We start from the raw sequence: 25,016 nt of genomic DNA on the forward strand, positions 1-25,016 counted from the left end.
TCATTTGTTTCCTATCGCAGCTGACACACTCTGGGCTCTATGATGTTGGAAGCATACAGAACTATAGTCCTGGTGGTAAATAATAAGAAATTATCTTATAAGGGAAAAAATAACATAGGTAACTAAAACGTCAAGCATTCTCTTATTTTTTCTGTACTTGCACAAACTAGGTAAATGCTTAACAGTGAAATCCATGTCTAGAATTTTTGTTTTGACTTTTTATATTCACAGAGTATCTCACTAAGTTGACCAGGTTGGCTTTCAACTTGAGATATTCCTTTCTCCAGTTCCTGAATATCTGACATCATAGGTTTATGTCAGTGGGATTGAATCAAAACATCTTTCTGAGGTAGAATTTATCTTTTACTCATTTAGCAAGTCATATATTGGGTCCTTATTTTGTAATGAGTATAATTCCCAGAAATTTGTATATAGTATCTGAACTGTTTTTACACAGTTCTATGAACACAATTTCCTGTAAGTTGTAGATGAAGAAGCTGAGACATTGGGTGTTTAAGTTATTACTTACATTCTCATAGGTGTTAAACAACAGTGGTTAGATGCAGAAAATTCCAATATTCTTTCTGTTAACACTAGATTTAGCAAATAAAAATTCCAAAATAGTACATTTATTGCATTAAATTAATTAATTCTTAATCAGTGAAGTTCTTAATTAACACAGATTTTTTTAAAAATAATACTGAACAAAGAAAAGAGAGTCATAATTCCACATTTACTTAACTAACTACATATTTTGCTTCTCTAGTGATGGGATACATCATTCTTAGTAGAAAAGATCCAATCTCTGAGCATATCTCAGTCAGGGGAGCAGGAGAGCAGTTTAGAATACATAACCACTGGCAGGCATAGAGGCTATGAAAAATTAATGACCCTAAAACAGGGTAAAGTCACGAGCACTAGAATCCCTGGGCTGCTCAGGCAGACCTGCACTGTCCTTACTCCTACTGGCTACAGCTCTCACTCAGATGTTTCTGAGGAAGGTGGGCTGTAGGCAGCTACTTGCTCCACTGTGTGGAAAACATCACAGCATCCACTTCTCACCTCCTGATCTGGGCTCTGCTCTAGATCCTGGTGAAGGTCATAGCATACTTTCTTTTCTCCTCTGAAAGAGCATTCCTACAGGAGGCTGTCTACTCCAAACTCGTCTCTGGCCAGCAAGCTTCTGGCCATCCATCCATGATAAGAGAATTGCTTTCACTTGAGGTTCACTTAAATACCTCCTTAGACCCAGTGTGTAAAAAAATATCACTAATTAACAGTCCAGGTAATTGTTCTCCAGTGTAATGATAATGGGAAAGGAGAGTTTTCCCCTAGTGATTTTACTTCTACATGTGGATTCTTCGTTCAGAAAAGTGTTTTAAGAACTAGAGGTCACTAGAATAAGGATGTACTTCATAGATCTCCAAATTCTTATAGAGTGGCTTTTTTGTTGCCTATGGGATGATGCATTGCATGTATTTCATTCAGAATATTATCAGATATACTTAACTCATTCACGGGTATCATTATAAATATTAATGTTCATGACTTATAATATTCTACCCTTAATTCACTTCAGTTAAATTATTTTTTCTACTGGCCTAAACTAATCCTGAACTGAATGTGCAGATATTTCAATAAATAAATACTTGAGCCATTATTACAAATCTGAGTTTCCACATTTTTTTATTTATACTTAATATTAAAGTTTCAAAATACTAAGACATTTTTATTTTCACATAAATTTAAATTACTGTAATTTCTTTCATTTACTTTATACATGATTCTTCGCTGTTTAAGTGGTCAGGCAATTACTTATCTCTTTTTCTTAGCTTCCATTTTTAATTACTCAATCTATACCTTAATTTATTGTATAAAGAGTTTATTTTTCTTTGTACTTGTTATTTATTCTAAAGTACAATGCTTTTTAATTTTACACAGTTCTACAAACACCATTTCCTGCAAGTTGTAGATGAGGAAGCTAAGGTATTGGGTGTTATTACCTTACCTACATTCTCATTGCTGTTAAACAACAGTGACTAGATCCAGAAAACTCCAATATTTTTTCTTTTAACACTAGATTTAGCAAATAAAAATTCAAAAATAGCACATATTGCATTAAATTAATTAATTCTTAATCAGTGAAGATCATGGCTAATGTAACTTTTTTGTAACTGTAAATTGTAGCTTTGTTTGTAATTTGCTACTACTTTCCCATATATTATATATGAGGATCACCAGACAATTTGGATTTAATGTTGTCTGTTTCTACTTCGCCTGCAATAGGCAAGGTTCAAGGGTGTTGTATAAGTTGCATATATTTTAAATTTTGCCTTTATTCATATTGTACTAAATTTACTTTTTTCTACATTATATTTCTACTGAACTATCGTGTTCCCAAGAAGGGTAACTACACAGTTAATATCTATCTATCTATCTATCTATCTATCTATCTATCTATCTATCACCTATATGTTATCTATCTGTGATGGTTTGAAACCCTCAGCCCAGGGAGTGACACTATTAGAAGGTGTAGACTTTTTGGAATAGGTGTGTTTCTATGGGTGTATGGGCTTTAAGAACCTCATCATCTCTACCTGGAAACCAGTATTCTGCTAACAGCCTTCAGATGAACATGTAGAACTCTCAGCTCCTCCTACACCATGCCTGCCTGGATTCTGCAATGTTCCTGCTTTAATGATAATGGAATGAACCTCTGAACCTGTAAGCCAGCACCAATTAAATGTTATCCTTATAAGAGTTGCCTTGGTAAACAAAAATGAGGTCAAGGCCAGTTTGGAACAGAGTTCTAGATGAAGAAAAGCTTAAGTCCAGGTGTGGTAGTACACACCTTTAATCCCAGCATTAATAAAGTTGAGCAAGAGTGGGCATTTTCAGCCCCAGAAAGCAGCAGAACTCAGCAGCTTTACCCATGTGGCTGTAGCTTTAGAGTCAAGAATAGAAGGGACTACTGGGACAATTGATGATGGCTAGCTAGAGATAAGAAGTTAAAGGTGATTAAGAAGAGACCAGCATTGCTGAAGTGAAATCTTCTGGGAAGTGTTTTCTGAGAGCACAAAGAAGCTGTCTTCCAGAGATAGCCAAGGTTGTACTGCATGCTGCTGCTGGACTTGGTAATGTGTAAGAGTTACCTAGGGAGTGCTGGTTTTGAAGGCATGAAGGGGTCATGAAGATCAGCTGAGGCTTGACACTGTGAGAGGCCATTAAAGGCCATTGGTGATGGTGCAACCTCAGTTGCAGTTGATGTCCCAAGACTAAAGGGGTCATGCAAAGGAGTTGAGGCTTGACACAATGAAGAGAACCTATGAGAGGCTATTAGCTAAGCCTAGTTGCAGTGGAAGACCCCAATGTATTGGAGATCCCAGTACCATGGGATGATCACAAAGAACAGTAGCAGCAGTGAAGTAGATCAAACTAAGCTTAGAGTACTACAGAGGGCAAAGTTGAAGAAGTGAAGCCAGACCTTTGGAAGAGCCCAGAAGATCATGTGTGTGGATTCCAGACATCAGAACAAGAAGCTGTAACATTGAAGTTGCCTTGGAGACCACAAGATGTTTGAGATGCAAGAGTCATGGGCTATCTGCTGAGGAAAGCTACTAACAGGGAGTGAAACCAACCCAGGAGAAAGAAGTTTGTTACAGTCAACAAAGATGAAAAGAGAGTTGAGATCTGAAGACTGCTTTGACATCAGGCATTGAGACACAGAGTTTGGAGTTTGCACAGTTGTTTTCCTGTTTTGCTTTGGGAAGTACAATTAAGTGACTGGATGAATCTCAGAAGAGACATTGTTGAGACTGCTATATACTTTGGGGACTTTTGAAGTTGAACTAAATGTATTTTGCATTATGATATGTTTAGGTATGGCCCCCATAGACTCATATGTTTGAAAAAACCTATGGGGGCCACAGAATGAAATGTGATGCTTTTTATATGCTCAGCCCGGGGTGTGACCCTGTTGGAGTAAGTGTGGCCTTGTTGGGGTAGGTGTGTCACTGTGGGTATGGACTTCAAGAACCTCATCCTAGCTTCCTGAAGGCCAGTATTATCCTAGCAGTCTGTAGATGAAGACATAGAAATCTCAGCTCCTCCTACACCATACCTGCCTTAATGCTCACATGTGCCTGCCTTGGTGATAATACACTGAACCTCTGAAGACAGCCTCATGTAAACGTTGTCCTTATAAGAATTGCCTACGTCTTCTCTAGTCCCTGATTAGAGTGGGATTGCTTTGTTTCTCTCCATTTAGTTTGATGCTGGGTACTGTTTTGCTGTATATTGCTTTTCTCTCTCCATATCTATTCAGTATAGTACTGGAAATTCTAGCTAGAGCAATTAGACGACAAAAGGAGGTCAAAGGGATACAAATTGGAATGGACAAAGTCAAACTATCACTATTTGGAGATGATATGATAGTATATTTAAGCAACCAAAAACACTCCACCAGAGAATTGTTACAGCTAATAAACAACTTCAGCAAAGTGACCAAAATTAACTCAAACAAATCAATAGCCTTCCTATACTCGAAGGATAAACAAATTGAGAAAGAAATTAGGGAAATGACACCCTTCACAATAGTCACAAAAAATATAAGGTATATTGGTTTGACTCTAACCAAACAAGTGAAAGATCCGAATGACAAGAATTTCAAGTCTCTGAAGAAAGAAATCAAAGACCTCAGAATATGGGAAGATCTCCCATGCTCATGTATTGGCAGGATTAGTATAGTAAAAATGGTCATCTTGCCAAAAGCAATATACAGATTCAATGCAATCCCCATCAAAATTCAAACTCAATTCTTCATATAGTTAGAAAGAGCAATTCTCAAATTCGTCTGGAATAACAACAACAACAACAACAAAAACCCAAAACAAAACAACAACAAAAAAACAGGATAGCTAAAACTATCCTCAACAGTAAAAGAACTTCTGGGAGAATCAGTATCCTGGACCTCAAGCAGTACTACAGAACAATAGTGTTAAAAATTACATGGTATTGGTTCAGTGACAGGCAGGCAGATCAATGGAATAGAATTGAAGACCCAGAAATAAACCCACACACCTCTGGCCACTTGATCTTTGACAAATTTGCCAAAACCATACAGTGGGAAAAAAGATAGCCTTTTCAATAAATGGTGTTGGTTCAACTAGCAGTTAGCATGTAGAAGAATACAAATTGATCCATTCTTATTTCCTTGTACAAAACTCGTCCAAGTGGATCAAGAACCTCCACATAAAACTAGACACACTGAAACTAATAGAAAAGAAAGTGGGGAAGACCCTTGAGCATATGAGCACAGGGGAAATTTTTCTGAACAGAGCCCTATAGCTTATGCTCTAAGATCAAAAATTGACAAATGGGACCTCATAAAATTACAAAATTTCTGCAAGGCAAAAGACACTGTCAATAGGACAAAATGGCAACCAACAAAGTGGGAAAAAATCTTCACCAACCCTACATCCAACAGAGGGCTAATATCCAATATATACAAATAATTCAAGAAGTTGGACTCCAGAGAAGCAAATAGCCCTATTAAAAATGGGGTACAGAGCTAAACACAGAATTTTCAACTAAGGAATATCAAATGGCTAAAAAGCACCTAAAGAAATGTTCAACATCCTTAATCATCAGGAAAATGCAAATCAAAATAACTCTGATATTTCACCTCATACCTGTCAGAATGGCTAAGATCAAAAACTCAGGAGACAGCAGGTGCTGGCGAGGATGTGGAGAAAGAGGAACACTCCTCCGGTGCTGGTGGGATTGCAAGCTGGTACAACCACTCTGGAAGTCAGTTTGGCAGTTCCTGAGAAAATTGGGCACAATACTACCAGAGAACCCTGTTATACCATTCCTGGGCATATACTCAGAGGATTCTCCAGCATGTAATAAGGATACATGCTCCACTATGTTCATAGCAGACTTATTTATAATAGCCAGAAGCTGGAAAGAATCCAGATGTCCCTCAACAGAGGAAAGGATACAGAAAATGTGGTATATTTACACAATGGAGGACTACTCAGCTATTAAAAACAATGAATTAATGCAATTCTTAGACAAATGAATGGAACTAGAAAATATCATCCTGAGTGAGGTAACCCAATCACAAAAGAACACACATTGTATGTACTCACTGATAAGTAGATATTAGCCCAGAAGCTTGGAATACCCAAGACACAATTCACAAACCAAATAAAGCTCAAGAAGAAGGAAGAACAAAGTATGTAAACTCTGGTCCTTTTTAGAAGGGGTTACAAAATACCCATAAGAGGAGATACAGAAACAAAATGTAGAGCAGAGACTGAGGGAAAAACTATCCAGAGACTGCCCCACCTAGGGCTCCATCCCATATACACTTACAAAACCCAGACACTATTCTGGATGCCAACAAGTGTTTGCTGACTAGAGCCTGATACAGCTGTCACTTGGGAGGCTATGCCAGTGCATGACAAATACAGAAGGGGACAGTCTCAGCGAGCCCTTGAATGAAGTGCAGGGTCCCCAATGGAGGAGCTAGAGAAAGGTCCCAAGGAGCTGAAGGGGTTTGTGGGGCCATAGGAAGAACAACAATATGAGCCACCCAGTACTCCCAGAGCTCCCAGGGACTAAACCAGTAACCAAAGAGTACACTTGGAAGGCCCCATGGTTCCAGATGCATATTCAACAGACAATGGCCTTGTTGGACATCAAAGGGAGGGGAGGCAATTGGACCTGAGAAGGTTAAATGCTGCAGTGTAGGGGAATACCAGAACAGGGAAGTGGGAGTGGGTGGATCGTGAACATGGGGAGGGAGGATGGATTAGCAGATTTTCTAGGGGAAACCAGGAATGTGGACAACATTTGAAATGTAAATAAAAATATATCTATCAAAAAATGAAAAGAGAAAATAAGAATTGCCTTTGTCATGGTGTTTGTTCACAGCAGTACAATTCTAACTAGGACACTATCTCTGAGCCCATTAAAAAGTGCCTACTAAATAGTACTTACTTCTTAAGACAGCAAGCATCTCATAGCCCAGTCTTGATATGTAGCTGGATATGAACTTGGACTTCTAATCTTTCTGCCTCAATATCCCAAGTGCTGAGATTACAAACATACATAATTTACGTGATGCTGGGAATTGAACCCAGGACTTTGTGCATGGTAAGCAATCACTCTACTAGATGAGCCATAACTGCAGCCCTGAATGTTGTGGACTTCTAGTCCTTGGTTGAAAATATAGTCTATCATTGCTTTATTAATCCTCTGTCACAGAGACTACTGAAGTTTCTAAACAGATCAATCAAGGAACAAATTCCTGGAATGTTGAAAATTTCTGGATATTTTGGTTAACTCTTTGACAGCTGTGTGGAAAAGAGAATCATTAAAACATATTGTAGCTGTAGCAACAGTAAAGCTGGTCACTAGACTGGCATTCATCTTAGGATACTGGTGCAGAGTACTTTCACTAAAATGTCATCCCATATGAGTCTAGATCATTCCTGGTTCTCAGTATGCCAAGATGTTAGGTGTGTGAAGTCCTCTCTTCACTGAACAAGTGTCTCCCTTTATTGTCCTTTCTCCCCTCTATTCTTTGTCTTCCTTCCGTGTGATGGCTACTCCAAGTTCAGCCAATGATTTCAAATAGCTCAAGCCAGACAGTTCACAATCCTAGAAAGAATGGCCATTCTTATTCCCATTTCATCTGTTTTAATCACAGTCTGTGGATATGCTGAAAACTCAGAATTTATTGTTGTTACAAATCAGTCATTGGGTTGTAGCTCATTCTTGTCAAGTTAAGGTAATATAACACATTTTAAAATAATATACTGAAGAGTGAAAAGTGCAGATCATTTACTTATGTTTGGAATCTCCATTCCACCTCATGGTGGAAATTTTACACAGTCATTATGACTTGTTAAGATCTAAGGGTAAAGTTATTAACTCAAGATTTTATGGCTCCCTAGTCTTGGTTATCTAACTTCATGAAGATTTTTTGTTTGAGACTTTGGTTTTTATTGAGACAGGGTCTTATTATGTATCCCAGGGTTGCTCGACACCCTATAGTAGCCCAGACTAGTTTCACACTCATGGAAACCCTCCTGACTCAGTATCACAAATTCTGGGATTCCAGCTGTGTACTGCCACTCTGGTAGCATCTCCTCTGTCATTTGATTCTGGGAAGTATTGTTAAGTCTGGGGATTATGGTGTTCTGAAAGGCTATTGGGGTGAGTCCCATCATTTATCTCCATATTGTACAGTGCCCTTCAGGACACAGAGATTTTTTCACATAGCTCTTAGGGCAGTATCTTTCCTTGACTCCTAACCTCAGCCCTTGGGCACCTGCTGAGCTGTCTTTGGTTCTGATCATCTTATCAGCTCTGATTCTGTACCCTCTTTCTAAGAAGTGGTCCTTTAATCTGCTCTCTTCCCCTCCCTTCTTGGCTGGTAAATTCTGATCCTCTTCATACCCCAGGTGACTCAGTGATTTCCTAGCATCTTTATCACACCCTGATTTTCCTTGTTGTGTGTGCTCTACTGTTGTTCTATTTATATATGTGTAGTAAAAGGACACTAACAGCTGCATGGCCTGTCCCCACCCCAGCAATCAGTGAGCCAAATGAGTGCCTGCTGATTTGGACTTCTCAAGAGCTTCTGAATCTTCTGAATAATCCATGAGTAATGGAACAGACTTGCAAACTAACACACCGACTTTACTGATTCAGACCATCTGGAGGCATTATCCATTTTGTGGTGGTGAGGATCTCTATTTGGGTTTATTCAGCTTGACACTTGGTGAGTCCTTTTTGCCTCACACTTGAGCTAAAGAATATGAATAGACTTGGAATGTCCAAGTTGTGGTAAGTGGATGTCCAAGTTGGATCTTTGTCTGTATTAGTCATGGTTATAAAACATTGGCATAGTTATCTATGCCCTTTTGCCTCTTATTTTAGTATAAAAATGAGTGCCTAATAATAACATGTCTCTCTGGGGATTGTAGGGACAGAATAAGCACACACAACAGTGCCTGTCAGCTCATAAAGGGTCCAGACACATTATATATTACCAACAAGTAGATCTGTTATATCATTAGTATTCACTGTTGAGGCCATATGGTGAATTTATACATGCTTCTCCTTCTAACAAGTTAATGTTTATCTTATGCCCAACACTGAGGCAGGTTCTAAGCATCTGTGTAGTGGGAGCTATCACATTGGTTTGTTGAAAACCAACAGATTTGACTAATAAGAATGCAATGAGCTAAAACGAACTTGAAGAGATTCGTGAGTTCAGTCTCTCAGGTTCCATGAAGTCAATCTGGTGGTGGCCCACAGGAGGGTCATGTGCACACAGTGTGGGTCTGTGTCACTGCGTAGGATTGAAGACCTAGAAGAAATGCCTGGATCTGATAGAATGTCTTTTCATTTTCCCCCCAGAAAGAGGCATTATTATCTCAGAATACAGACAAATATTCTCCATGATGGGGAAGGAAATATTTTCTATTTCCAGTTTTCTGGCTTTTCCTGACCTAAAAATTACTCAAATACTGCAGTCACTTTGATGTAGGAAAAAGCAAATTATCTGAAAACACTGACTGTGAACCTAATAAAACTACCTAATCATAACAGTTAATTTCATGTTTTTAACATTTAAAATGAAAAAAGTGTTTTATGATGTTAAGGTTATCTTGTATTAAGAAATATGTTTATGTGTCTTCCAGAACAATTAGCCTCTACTCAATATTTAAATTGCTTTAAGTTATTGATAATCCTGAAGGCAAAATGTGCCATTTTTAGTTCTTGTGACTTGAACTTACTTGATCACTTTGATTTCAAGCCTATCCATTTTCTCTTTCATAATTTTTACAGGAAGTTTGTAATTATCTAGTTATTTCATAAGCAAATGGATGGAACTTCCATCAAATGTTAATCTAGGATTGACAATGTGGCTCAGGAGGGGATCATCTGTTTGGTATATGCATCATCCTGGTTCAGTTCCCAGCAACACACACACACACACACACACACACACACACACACACACGCACACACGCACACATGCACAGATGCATGCACACACATGTATGCACACACATGCATGTATACATGTGCAGTCACTGATACATACATACATTTATATACACACATGTATACAGAGGCAGTAACCCTTCATCAATGAATTCTTGCATTATTCTTCTTTGTCATATAACTTTGTTTAGGTTGTAGACTTTGTTTAGTCTTGCAGACTTCTTCTTTGTCATATAACTTTGTTTAGGTTGTCTACTAACAATACTTAAAGCCAGTACAGTCTCAACTTACTTTCTTTTGTAACTCAATCTACTGATTCTAAGTTCACTATATTCATCTTCATTTAAAACTCACAATAATTTCTGTTTTCTGAGATTTTGTTATGGTTTCCATCTTCACAGGTTTATGTGTTTAAACATCTTGTATCCAGATGATGGTGTTCTTTGGGGACATTGTAGAACCTTTGGGTTAGGACCTAGCTAGAGAAAGTGTGTCACTGGAGGGCAAGCTTTGGGGTTAATAGCCTGCCTCTCTTGGCATGTGTCACTCTCTGCCTCTTGACTACATTCTACTCTTACTACTCTAACCATGAGTTGTTCCAACTGCCCAACTGCGGTGCCTTTCCCATCATGATGGACTATTTTCCTTAAATCATGAGCCAAAGCTAAATGTTTCCTCTCTTAATTTATTTCTAAATTCTGTCACAATGACATGTAAAGTAATATACAAAGTTCATTTGAAATTTTGATTGGAATTAATTTTAACAAACTGAAAAGTTAAAAAGGCAAGTTTTTTGCATTATTCCTTTAAATCAAGGAATTAAAATTCAAATTTCTTAAAATTCAATATACCATTGCCACCATCTGTTTAGCTATTCTTGACTTTATATTACAATATGATGAATCTCCATAGCAATTCTCCAAGCCTTCCCATTCATTCCAGTCACCTCATCACTGATTTTAAGAATATGTTCTGTAAAGGAAGAAAATTCACATACGTCTCATCTTCAAATCATCTACCAGATACAGTGCCTAGCATGCAAGTTTTTGTGTATGAATTTAATAAACCAGGTGATTTTCAAAGAAATAAATGTACTTTATATGCTGCATCAAGGAAATTTGTCTGTAGCTGATAGTTCTTTATTTTTAAGATTTCTTTTCATTTACATGTATGTATGTGGGGGGGAGGGGGTATCTACACACACACACACACACACACACACACACACGCACGCACACACACACACACACAGGTGCCTGTGTGGTCAGAAAAGGAAGGTTAGATTCTCTCTGAAGCTGTAATTACAGGTGGCTGGAAATTAAACTTGGGTCTTCTACTAGAGCTGTCAATGCTCTTAACATATGAGATGTCTCTCCAGTCCCATACTTCTATCACCCAATGTTGTCTTTGACTCCAGCCTTCTTCCAGCACTTTGTACCTGGCCTGGAAGTAGAATGATTCTGGGATTTGAAGGAAATGATCTCACATTGTAAGAAGTAACGTTTTCTTTGTTGTGTTAAAGGAAGATGGGTTGGTGATTGCTAGAACCATTCATGACTGTATTCCCAACTCAGTACAGAATGCTGATTTTATATTCCAAATTGGTAAAACAGTGTAATATATTTTAACACTCTGTTTTTTTGTAAGTACTCTAACATTTTATTTCCTGCACATTGAGACAGAAAATTAAGGATAAAAAGGGGATTTTTCAGCAGGTCTCTGAGTGTCTCATAGACTGTATGGATTATAAAAGATGACTTCTGGAGATTAGCAGCTGATGAGGAGGGAGATGGGCACCTGCAATTCCAGGAATTTTACAGTAACTGAAGGAGAGAACAGCAAATTGGCTGATTTGGAAAACTAAACATTGAATTAAAGTCACTGGGAAAGACTTTGTAAAAGTGTACTCATGTTCAAATCAGAGAATAAAGCTTTCAAAAAATAATCTTCTGGGAAAATGTTAACATGAAAATTTCAGTTCAAAGAATAATTCAACAATGTGCAAAGGTACAAAAGTTGAGAATAAAGTAACAATGAAACAAAAAATTACTTCAGAAGATTTGTTTCATATCAGAACAACTTAAGTGAGGGAAATTTATTACTATTCAATATACAATTTAGAAAAGTTATGTAGCATGACCTGACTATTGGGTAACAATTTCAGTATCTGTTTCATATAGGGGAAACATTGCTGCCTTGGCGATCAGGTCAATAGCAGTAAGTAAAATGTTTTTTATCTTCAGTATATAGTAGCAAATTATATGAATAAAATCAGTGGATTCATCTATATTACTTTAGGTGTCATTGTGATAGAATTTAGAGACAGCTTAAGAGAGGAAACATTTAGCTTTGGCTCATGATTTTAAGGAAAATAGTCCATTATGATGGGAAAGGCACAGCAGTTGGGCAGTTGGAACAACTCATGGCTAGAGTATAATGTAAGAGTTTAATTCAGTCACAAGGCAGAGAGTGACACATCCCAAGAGAGGCAGACTATTAACCTCAAAGCTTGCCCTCCAGTGACACACTTTCTCTAGCTAGGTCTCAACCCAAAGGTTCCACAGTATCCCCAAAGAACACCATCATCTAGATACAGGATGTTTAGACACATGAACCTGTGAAGATGGAAACCATAACAAAATCTCAGAAAACAGAAATTATTGTGATTTGTAAATGAAGAGAAATATAGTAAATTTTAAATCAATGGACCTTACTCTAAGTAGCAATTTACTTAGACATCTTACTAATCTATTATATGATAACAGTAAAAATATTAAAAATCTCATCAGGTAAAAGGAATGGCCATACACACTTATTTCTCTTTCAACCACAGAACAGATATGAGCTAATATCCTTGACTTCAAGCTGGAGTGCAGGGAAGTGTAGACACAGGACACCCTCATACCTTAGTGTTGATTAAGAAGAAAAGTGAAATCTGAATTTGTGACTCCAGTTCTAACTTTCCTCAACAAAATTGTTCCAATAATGTTGTCTACCCTCCTCATGAGCTCTCCCTTCTGTATCCATGCTGCTGGGAATGGGACTCCATGCCAGAGGCATGTGAGTCCAGAGTGGAACCTCTAGAGCTTTCTTGTTGATAGTTGCCGAGAAGCTTTGCAGAAAGCCTTTATTACATGAATACTTGGGGAAATGTAGAATTTTCATTTCTGAGCACAGATGAGGTTTTGGAGTGTGTAGAACAGCTTCGATTATAATGAAACTCTTGTATATTTCCACAATTTCTACTCTCTTGAGTTTAAGGAAATCAGAATTCTTGTGAAAGATAAATAACGCAGGTGAGCTTTTTTCCCAGAGTCCTTTCTGAGGGACTTGAAATATCAACTCTCCACTACTCCCACAAAGGCCGAAAGGGAAATAGCTAAACTAATTTTTTAAAATATCTTTTTTTAATCTTTATGTTTATGATTGTTTGCCTGCAAGTATTTTTATGGGCCATTTGTGTGTCTAGTACCTGCAAAGAGCAGAAGAGATTGTCAGCTCTTCTAGGATTGGAGTTACACAGGATTCTGAGTTGCTGTTCAGTTGCTGAGAATTGAACTTGGATCCTGTGAAAATGCTCTTAACCACTAATTCATCTGTCTTAGTCAGGGTTTGTATTACTGCACAAACTGTGACCAAGAAGCAAGTTGGGGAGGAAAGGGTTTATTCAGCTTACACTTCCACATTGCTGTTCATCACCAAAGGAAGTCAGGACTGGGACTTAAGCAGGTCAGGAAGCAGGAGCTGATGCAGAGGCCATGGAGGGATGTTCCTTACTGGCTTGCTTCCCCTGGTTTCCTCAGCTTGCTTTCTTATAGAACACCAAGATTACCAGCCCAGGGATGGCACTGCCCACAATGGGTCCTCCCCCTTGATCACTAATTGAGAAAATGTCTTTCAGCTGGATCTTATCAAGGCTTTTCCTTAAAGGAGACTCCGTTCTCTGTGACAACTCCAGCTTGTGTCAAGATGACACACAAAACCAGCCCCTAAATTAAGATTTTTCAGGGCTCCACCATGTAAATTAAGGTAGTATATGCAACTATGACCGACTGTTATCCAGCTAAGTGACTAGACAGCTGTGCCACTAGGGACAAATCATTTAACACTTCTGATCTCATGATTGCAAACTAAAAATTGAATTTAAGGACTAGATTTCCTATGTCCATTCTACAAATAGCTCTTGGGTCTATAGAGTAACAACCCTGAGATCATTAAAGGACCTGTGGAAAGTGGAGAATTGATACACATGGCAAAGTAGCCTGAAATCATTAGGGAAGTCAGCCAAGCAATCATTACACCAGAGAGTAAGTATCTGTAGTATTTCCCTGTAATTGGCTTTTCTCCTTCCACCTTAACTCTCAACAGGATCCCAGTGCTGCAGTCTCAGTTGCTGTGAGAGCAACTAAGACCATGGCCAAAAGCATCCACTAAGGAGAACCATTGCACTCAATGCAAAAGTGCACAGAAAGAAAAATAGGTAGTTTGAAGCTTCCAAAAGAAACACATCTTCTTCTAGAATTGGGGTTTAGGTTAAATGTAAAGACTTTGAATGTAGAATCTGTGTTCTGTCAAGACCTGTGCAGGTTTTACAGTAGAACTTAAATGAGAAAAGGTTTTCAGATATTTACCTCATCCATGCATCTCCTCTCACTTCTCACAAAATTCCTTATTCTGAAAACCACTTTCATTCTCTTTACCCAGATTATTGAACTACAGTCAATAGAATTACCTCAAACATAAAAATCTGCATTAATTTTGGGTGTGAAGTAGAAGTTAAATTCTTAAATATTTTACTTACTGTGACATTTATTGCCTTCTGTTTGTTCATTTGTATTATAAGGTAATAGGGAGATTTTCAACCCACAGAAACAGGGAATGTCAACCCTGACCGTTGTGTAGGCTTCCAGAGAGACTGAATCAAAACAAACTTAACTTTGTTTCAGGAAACTTGGTTGAGATAAAAATATGCTTGCCTAAATTCCCCTTTACTTCATAATTGGGATAATACTTTATATCTCTTTTTCAGAATTCTGCTTTAAAAATAAGACCGTGATCTTTGTAGAAATACAGAGCTTGATCCACAACTTTTGGTTAGTTAGTGGTAAGGTAAGTGTTAAAGGAAGGACATGTATTCACATAATTTCTTTTGTCTTTTTGGAAGGACTCAAACAGCTTTTTGTTGTTCTCCTTGTTCAGGCTGGAAAGTCAGACCACCAGGATGGCAAAGCAGATATCCAAACTCAGACAACAGGAGCAGACAGCAGGGGCCTGAATGTCAGCCTTCTGGCTTCTTCAATGACCTGAATCATTTTTTATCAGGAACATTCTCTGCTTCACCTGGTTTCCTGCCTCACACACCTCAAACTGATCACATCTTTGTCAGGTTAGAACTGGGAAACACCTCCATTAGGTACTTGTACCAAATGAAGTTCAGATTCAAGGTTTACACCAGAAAACTTTTCTTCCCTAGCTGTCCAGAAAGATGTTAAACACAGGGAACATATTTATCAAAGACAGTGAGTATATCCACAATTACCCCTTTACCAAGTTGAAAAATTATCAAAAAACTTATCATTGGGAATAAAAATAGGAATCCATATATCTCCAGTCTCTTCTGGAAATGGTGAGCAGCTGATGGTACTAGAATGAAATTTAAGACAATGATGAAATCTATTGCAGGTGATGGATCAAAAGTTACTCTGAGCTAAAGACATTAACTTGGTGTGTCTGGGATGCTCATAATCCTCACAGGACACTTGGGGTCCAAGAACACTGGTGCTCAATTTGTTAGGAAAAGAGAAACTTTAGTTATCTTAAGTAGCTTAGACAAATTCAAAGTGCAATGGGCATCACACCTAAACCTCTAATTCTGAACCTTTAACCATATTCCTGATAGGGTGTTGTCCAACTAGCAAAAATACCCTGAAACTAAAATAATCTTTCCTTAAAGCCAAGAATGGAAGACCCATTCCAGATTGGGTGTTTCATAGGAAGACTTTCCAATATTTAATCCATGATTTTATTGGGCACACATGAATAAGTCTATCACAATTGTAAATTATTTAATATTCCAGGCTATTTTCAAAATGTTGTTTAAATATATTAGCAAAGCATTTGAGAAATTCTTATGAATAGAGGAATATTCCCTAAACGAAAAAGATAAAAAATTACTAAATTCATAATCTGGGATATACATTTTTCATATTTATTTTGAAAGAACAACACCTACGCTGTCGTGAAACTGCAGTAGCAATCATACTCAGAAGCATCAATAAACCACTAAGGCCACTTACTTCAATCAATCACTTCTGCCTTCTATTTCATAAGCTCAGCAATTTTATAGTACATTAATAAATGCTTCCAGTCAATCTTCAGTTATCTTTTTAAATCCTCATGACAGTATATGAATCATGTTAAGATCTGGAAAATGAATAGGATTTCATTGACATCTGGAAAGGAAATATTGGGTTCTATTTATGGAAAGACAATGGAGTGTTTCTCCTGCTCCAAACTCAGAGAAAGAGATAGAAAATGTTATTATTTCACTCAAACCAATGATGTGTTCTGTTTTTCCTCCCCAATACTAAGATCAAGGAGGCAATGATTAAAGGAAGAAACATTACTGAGATCACACAATTCATCCTCCTAGGATTCTCTGATTTCCCCCAAATCACAGCACTGCTCTTTGTTATGTTCCTCATCCTGTATATTACAACGCTGACCTGGAACCTATGCCTGGTTGTTTTAATAAGGATGGACTCCTACCTCCATACACCTATGTACTTCTTCCTCAGTAATCTGTCCTTTATAGACATCTGCTATATCACTTCTACAGTCCCAAAGCTGCTTTCCAACCTCTTCCTGGAAAAGCAAACTATCAGCTTTGTGGGCTGCATAGTTCAATACTTCATGTTTTCCACAATGGGACTGAGTGAATCTTGCCTCATGACTGCCATGGCCTATGACAGGTATGCTGCTATTTGTAACCCTCTTCTCTACTCATCAATCATGTCACCCAGCCTCTGTGGTCAGATGGTGATGGGAAGCTATACAGCAGGACTCATTGGTTCTGTATCTCTGGTGTGTGCCTTCCTGCAGCTCCACTTCTGTGGACCCAATGTCATCAGACATTTCTTCTGTGACATGCCCCAGCTGTTAAATCTATCCTGTACTGGCACTTTTTTTGCACAGGTAGTGATTCTCATATTAACAATGTTGTTTTGCATTTCAAATGCCTTAGCCATCATGATATCCTACGGCTGTATCGTCTTGTCCATCATGAAGATCAGTTCAGCTAAGGGCAGGTCCAAAGCCTTTAACACCTGTGCTTCTCACCTGACAGCTGTTTCCCTATTCTACACCTCCAGTGCTTTTGTCTATTTCAGTTCCAGCTCTGGTAGCTCCTCCAGTTTTGACAGATTTGTGTCTGTCTTCTACACTGTGGTGATTCCTATGTTGAACCCTTTGGTGTATAGTCTGAGGAACAAGGATATCCAAGATGCTGTAAAGAGGTTACAAAAGAAGCTGGGATGCTGCTAATAAAAGATTCTGAGATTTCTGACACATTTTCTCTACGAACTACCTACTTACATGGAAAAAAGATTCAAACTGATAATAGAAATATGGACTTTTACTGATTTGATGCTACTAAAAACTGATCTTATAAGTCCTGAAGATTTAATCCTTTTCATGTTATATCAGAAATAGCTTCATCTTTCATAAATCCACAGTATTTGTGAAAAAAACTAAATTTATAAATTTTTGCTGCTGCAATTGAAGACTTTTCAGCCCTGGGTCCAGTCCTTACAGAAAGCTGTAAGCATCCCTGGGTTCGGAACTCTTTTCTCACAAATGGCGCAATTCAGTAGAACAAATACTTGGTGGAGACCAAGGTCGTCCTTTGTTTTTGAACAAGAAACCTCCTGGAATAAAATTGGTGTTCCTCCTATGGTGCTGCAAAACCTCTTCAGCTCCTTGGATCCTTTCTCTAGCTACCCCATTGGAGACCCAGTACTCCCAGAGCTCCCAGGGACAAAACCATCAACCAGAGAGTGTACATGGAGTTATGATAGTTCCAGACACATAGGCAGTAGAGGATGGCCTTATGAGACATCGAAGGAAGGAGAGGCCATCGGTCCTGGAAAAGCTCAATGAAGCAGTGTGGGGGAATTCTGGGACAGGGAAGCGGGAGAGAGTTGATTGGGGAACAGGAAGAGGGAGATGGGTTATGGGAGTTTTGGGGAAGGGGGAACCTGGAAAAGGGACAACATTTGAAATGTAAATGAAGAATAAATCTAATTTAAAAAGTTTAAAAAAGGAATAAAATTAACATTGATTTGACTGGTCCTCTTGGGAAAAAACTACTTCTGACAGTGTTTGACAGTTTATAAACCATATAAAAGGCAAATCAATGCTAATCATTATGAAATTTGAGGTCTTATTTTTGTCTCCACTAGCAATTGGGTAAGTGAAAAAGATATGGACTAAGACTTCAGTAAAGATGAAGAAAATGGTTTGTTCATTTACTGTGAGTGTGATTATGTGATTCTTGGAATAGGAGTCCATATGAGATTTAAGATTTAAATTTAAAAAAACCAATAGCAGAATCTGATACTGTGGTATTCTAACTTCTCTTAAATCATGGTAATTTTTTCCTTGGTTAATAGAGACAATGGAATTGCCTATATTATGAAAATGCTTCTGATATTTCAAATATAGATTCTAAAACATCACAATACACTTAGGAATTTGCCATAGTAAGTTACTGAATACTCAATTTTCTAAATATTAACAGAAAATGTGTAAAATACTATACAAGTTTCTAAAATTAAAGAGCAATCCTGTTTTCTAGAGTCTGGATGCTTCTCTCTGTTTTTGCAGGTGAAAACAAGGTCATGATTAGGACACAATGGCATCAGGTTTTCCAAATTAACTTTCCACTAGTTTCTTTGTTACTTAGGATTATACATGACAATGCTCAAAATCAATTTTAACTATGATGTCTTTTGCCCAATAAAAGAGAAGCAGAGGTGGTCCAAAGATTTTTGGGAAGAAATCTTCAGAGATAGGTCACACTTTGCCTTTTGTGCTTTCTCACTTTACCACTGGGATAGGCAATGTTGCAGACTTTGCTCTATCAGTAGAGACATGGGAGATGGATCAAGTTGGGTGACCTTGGCTGATCTTCGTGGATTATGGAAACCTTTATTATTAAGCTCTTGAGGTTTTGGTTGTTTGTTCAGTAGAACAGCATCTCATGCCTTTAATATCTGATTTATTATGATCAGAAACTGCAGATACTTAACAACCCAAAGATTTCAACCTCTAGTCATTCACATTATTTCATCCTCTACAATTTTTTATCCTCTCACTTAATTTTTTTTACTATAAACCATATAAAAGTTGGTTAATAGATTCCATAAAAATCAAGAGAACTGTATCTCCAATAACACTGATTATCATTGATATATGATGTATTTTCACTTGAAATCACTCAAATTCTTAAGTTCAAAAGGTATCTACTGCATAAATTCAATTGCAAAGATATTATAGAAAAGCAGTACTTTTTCTTTTATTGGATATTTTCTTTATTTACATTTCAAATATTATCCCACCACCCCCTCTGGATTCTATGAGGGTGCTTACCCACCCACCCACTCCCATCACCCACTCCAATTCCCCTGGAATTACCCTACACTGGGGTATCAAGCCTTAACAGGACCCAGGTCTCTCCTCCCACTGATGCCCAACAAGGTCATCCTCTGCTACATATGCAGCTGGAGACATGGGTCCCTCCATGTGTACTCTTTGCTTAGTGGTTTAGTCCCTGGGAGCTTGGGTGAAGGGGCATCTGGTGGGATGATATTATTCTTCCTGTGAGTTGCAAACTCTTTCAGCTCCTTCAGTCCTTTCTCTAACTCCTCCATTGGGGACCCTGTGCTAAGACCAACGGTCAGTTGCAAGCATCCTCTTTATTTGTCAGGCTCTGGCAGAGCCTCTCAGGAGATAACTATATCAGGGTCCTGTCAGTAAGCACTTCTTGGCATCCACAATAGTGTCTGGGTTTGGTAATGGTATATGGGATGGATTCCCAGGGTGGAACAGTCTCTGGAGGGCGTTTCCTTCAGTCCCTGCTTCACAGTTCTAGCCATATTTGCTCCTGTGAGTATTTTGCTCCCCCTACTAAGAAGGATTGAAGCATCCACACTTTGGTCTTCTTTTTTCTTGAACTTCATGTGGTCTGTGAATTGTATCTTGAATATTATGAGCTTTTGGACTAATATCCACTTATCAGTGAGTGCATACCATGTTTGTTCTTTTGTTATTGGGTTGCGTCACTCAGGATGGTATTTTTTAGTTCCATTCATTTGCCTACGAATTTCATGAAGGCATTGTTTGTGATAGCTGAGCTCCATTGTATAAATGTATATTTTCTGTATCCATTTCTCTGTAGGACATCTGAGTTCTATCCAACAGCTTTTGGCTATTATAATTAAGGCTGCTTTGAAAACAGTGAAGCAAATACCTTGTCATATGTGGGAGAATCTTTTGGATATATGCCCAAGGGTTGTATAGCTGCATCAGGTAGTACTATGTCCAATTTTCTGAGGAATCACCAGACTGATTCCCAGAGTGGTTGTACCAGCTTTCGATCCCACCAACAATGGAGGAGTGTTTCTCTTTCTCCACGTCCTCACCAGTATCTGCTGAGTTTTTGATCTTAGCCATTCTGACTGGTGTGAGGTAAAATCTCAGGGTTGTTTTGAGTTGCATTTCCCTGATGACAAAGTACATTGAACATTTCTTTAGGTGCTTCTCAGCTATTCGATATTCCTCAGTTGAGAATTCCTTGTTAAGCTATGCACCCCATTTTTAATAGGGTTACTTAATTCTCTGGAGTCTAACTTTTTGAGTTCTTTGTATATATTGGATATTAGCACTCTATCAAATGTAGGGTTGGTAAAGATCTTTGCCCAATCTGTTGCTTGCTGTTTTGTCCTATTGACAATGTCCTTTGCCTTACAAAAGCTTTTCAATCCTGTGAGGTCCCATTTGTCGATTTTTGATATTAGAGCATAAGCCATTGGTGTTCTATTCAGGAACTTTTCCCCCATGCCCATGTCTTTGCAGCTCTTCCCCACTTTCTCTTCTAGTAGTTTCAGTGTATCTTGTTTTATGTGAAGGTCCTGATCCACTTGGACATGAGCTTTGTACAAGGAGAGTAAGAATGGATTGATTTGCATTCTTCTCCATTCTGAACTCCAGTTGAATCAGCACCATTTGTTAAAAATGCTGTCTTTTTCCCACTGGATGGTTTTAGCAAATTTGTCAAGGTTCAAGTTACCATAGGTGTAGGGGTTCATTTTTGGGACTTCAATTGTATTCCATTGATCTTCCTGCCTGTCTCTGTAGCAACAACATACAGTTTTATCACTATTGCTCTGTAATACAGTTTGAGGTCAGGGATGATGCTTTACCAAGAAGTTCTTTTATTGTTGAGAATAGTTTTCACTACCCTGCGTTTTTTGTTTTTCCAAATAAAATTGGAAATTTCCAAATGAAATCTGCAAATTGTTCTTTCTGACTCTATGAATAAGTGAGTTTGAATTTTGGTGGAGATTGCAATGAAACTGTAGATTACTTTGTGCAAGATGGTTATTTTTACTATATTAATCCTGACTATCCATGAAGATCTTTCCATCATCTGAGTTCTTTGATTTCTTTCTTCAGAGACTTGACATACAGATCTTTCACTTGCTTAGTTAGAGTCACACCAAGATACTTTATATTATTTTTTACTATTGTGAAGGCTATTGTTTACCTAATTTCTTTCTCAGTATGATTATCATTTGAGTAGAAGAAGGCCACTTATTTGTTTGAGATAATTTTATATCCAGCTACTTTGCTGAAGTTGTTTTTCAGAATTAGGAGTTCTCTGATGGAAGTTTTGGGGTCACTTAATTATACTGTCATATCATCTGCAAATAGTGATATTTGCTTTCTTTCTTTCCAAATTATTTCTCTTTGACATCCTTTTGTTGTCTAATTGCTCTGGCTAGTACTTATGAATATTATTTTGAATAGGTTGGAAGAGAGTGGGCTGCCTTGTCTAGTACCTGATTTTAGTGTGAATGCCTCAAGTTTCTTTCCATTTAGTTTGATGTTGGCTACTGGTTTGCTGTATATTGCTTTTACTATGTTTAGGTATGGGTCTTGAATTCCTGATCTTTCCAAGACTTTTACCGTGAAGGGGTATTGAATTTTATTAAATGCTTCCTCAGCATTTGAGATGCTCATGGTTTTGGTTTGGGGGTGGGGTGGGGGTGAGTGTGTGTGTGTTGGTTTATATAGTGGATTATGTTGATGGATTTCCATACAGTGAACCATCCCTGCATCACTAGAATGAAGCCTATTTCATCATGATGGATGATCATTTTGATGTATTCTTGGATTCAATTTGAGGGAATTTTATTGAGTATTTTTGCATCAAAATTCATAAGAGAAATTGGTTTGAAGTTCTCTTTCTTTGTTGTGTTTTTGTATGTTTTAGGTATAAGCATAATTGTGCCTTCATAGAATGAATTGGGTGGAGTTCCTTCTGTTTATATTTTGTGGAATAGTTTGAAGACTATTGGTATTAGTTCTTCTTTGAAAGTCTGATAGAATACTGCACTAAACCCATCTGCTCTTGGGTTTTTGTTGTTGTTGTTGTTGTTGTCTGTTTTGTCTTGTTTTTTCTATTTTTGGTTTGAAAACTTTTAATGACTGCTTCTATTTCTTTAGGGGTTATGGGACAATTTAGGTGGTCTATCTGATACTGGTTTAGCTTTGGTACCTGATACCTGTTTAGGAAATTGTCCATTCCATCCAGATTTTCTAGTTTTGTTGAGTACAGGCTTTTGTAGTAGGAGGGAATGTTTTGATTTCCCTCAGATTCTGTTGTTATATCTCTCTTTTCATTTCTGATTTAGTTAACTTTGATACTGTCTCTGTGCCCTCTGGTTAGTCTGGCTAATGGTTTATCTACTTTGTTGATTTTCTGAAAGAACCAGGTCCTGTTTTTGTTGATTCTTTGTATAGTTATCTTGGTTTCTACTTGGTTGATTTCAGCCCTAAGTTTGATTATTTCCTGCCAGTTACTCCTCTTGGGTATATTTTCTTCTTTTTGTTCTAGAACTTTCAGGTGTGCTGTCAAGTTGCTAGTGTATGCTCTCTCCAGTCACTTGTTGGAGGCACTCAGAGCTATGAGGTTTCTTCTTAACACTGCATTCATTGTGTCCCATAAGTTTGGCTGTGTTGTGCCTTCAATTTCATTAAACTCTATTCTTTATTTCTTCCTTGACCAAGTTATCATTGAGTAGATACTTGTTCAGCTTTTGTATCTATGTGGGCTTTTTGTTGTTTTTGCTGTTATTGAAGGCCAGTGTTAGTCCGTGGTGTTCTGATAGGGTATATGGAATTATTTCAGTCTTCTCGTGTCTATTGAGGCCTGTTTTGTGACCAATTATATGGTCAGTTTTGGAGACGGTACCATGAGGTGCTGAGAACAAGGTATATTCTTTTGTTTTAGGATGAAATGTTCTATACATATCTGTTAAATCCATTTGGTTCATAACTTCTGTTAATTTCACTGTGTCTTGGTTTTGTTTATGTTTCCATGAACTGTCCATTGCTGAGAGTGGAGTATTAGAGTCTCCCACTATTATTGTGTGAGGTGTAATGTGTTATTTGAGCTTTAGTAAAGTTTATTTTATGAATGTGGGTGTCCTTGCATTTGGAGCATAGATGTTCAGAACTGAGAATTCATCTTTGTAGATTTTTTTCCTTCCTTAGGATAAAGTATCCTTCCTTATCTTTTTTGATAACTTTCTGTTGAAAGTCAATTTTATTCAATATTAGAATGGCTACTCCAGCTTGTTTCTTGAGACCATTTGCTTGGAAAATTGTTTTAGTCTAAGGTAGTGTCCGTCTTTGTCACTGAGGTGCATTTCCTGTATGCAGCAAGATTCTGGGTCCTGTTTACATATCCAGTCTGTTAGTCTATGTCTTTTTATTGGGGCATTGAGTCCATTAATGTTAAGAGATATTAAGGAAAAGTGATCGTTGTTTCTGGTCAGTTTTGTTGTTAGAGGTAGAATTATGTTTGTATGGCTAACTTCTTTTGGGTTTGTTGAAAGAAGATTACTTTCTTGCTTTTTCTAGAGTGTAGTTTCCCTCCTTGTGTTGGTATTTTTCACCCATTATCCTTTGTAGATCTGGGTTTGTGGAAAGATATTGTGTAAATTTGTTTTTGTCATGGAACATCTTAGTTTTTCCATTCATGGTAATTGAAAGTTTTGCTAGGTATAGTAGCCTGGCCTGGCATTTGTGTTCTCTTGGTGTCTGTATGACATCTGCCCAGGTTCTTCTGGCTTTTATAGTTTCTTTGAGAAGTCTGGTGTAATTTTGATAGGTCTGCCTTTATATGTTACTTGACCTTTTTTTCTTACTGCTTTTAATATTCTTTCTTTGTTTTGTGCATTTGGTGTTTTGATTATTATGTGTCAGGAGTAATTTCTTTTCTAGTCCAGTCTATTTGGTGTCCTGTAGGCCTCTTGTCAGTATATGGGCATCTCTTTCTTTAAGTTATGAAAGTTTTCTTCTATAAATTTGTTGAAGATATTTACTGGTGCTTTAAGGTGGGAATCTTCACTCTCTTCTATACCTATTATCCTTAGGTTTGTTCTTCTCAATGTGTCCTGGATTTCACAGATGTTTTGGGTTAGAAGCTTTTTTCATTTTGCATTTTCTTTGACTGTGGTGTCAATATTATCTATGGTATCTTCTGCACTTGAAAATTTCTCTTCTAACTGTTGTATTCTGTTCATAATGCTTGCATTTAAGACTTCTGATCTCTTTCCTAGGTTTTCTATCTCCAGAGTTGTCTTTCTTTCTGATTTCTTTATTGATTCAATTTCCCTTTTTAGAACATCTATCATTTTGTTCAA

At 37.6% G+C, this 25,016-nt stretch overlaps 2 protein-coding genes across 4 annotated transcripts in view; both read left to right on the forward strand.

Annotated features, from left to right (window-relative positions):
• The window catches only part of Dtx4 (deltex E3 ubiquitin ligase 4), an 852,074-nt gene that overhangs the window by 104,967 nt on the left and 722,091 nt on the right, over nucleotides 1–25,016 (forward strand). The gene's annotated exons all lie outside the window — the stretch shown is intronic.
• Nucleotides 16,630–17,568, forward strand: LOC127689865 (olfactory receptor 5AN1-like). The gene has a single exon (XM_052189422.1). It carries the CDS (start codon nucleotides 16,630–16,632, stop codon nucleotides 17,566–17,568), a length of 939 nt encoding a protein of 312 aa, XP_052045382.1.

This window comes from Apodemus sylvaticus, chromosome 1, assembly GCF_947179515.1.
Source record: "Apodemus sylvaticus chromosome 1, mApoSyl1.1, whole genome shotgun sequence".
Classification (NCBI taxonomy): Eukaryota; Metazoa; Chordata; class Mammalia; order Rodentia; family Muridae; genus Apodemus; species Apodemus sylvaticus.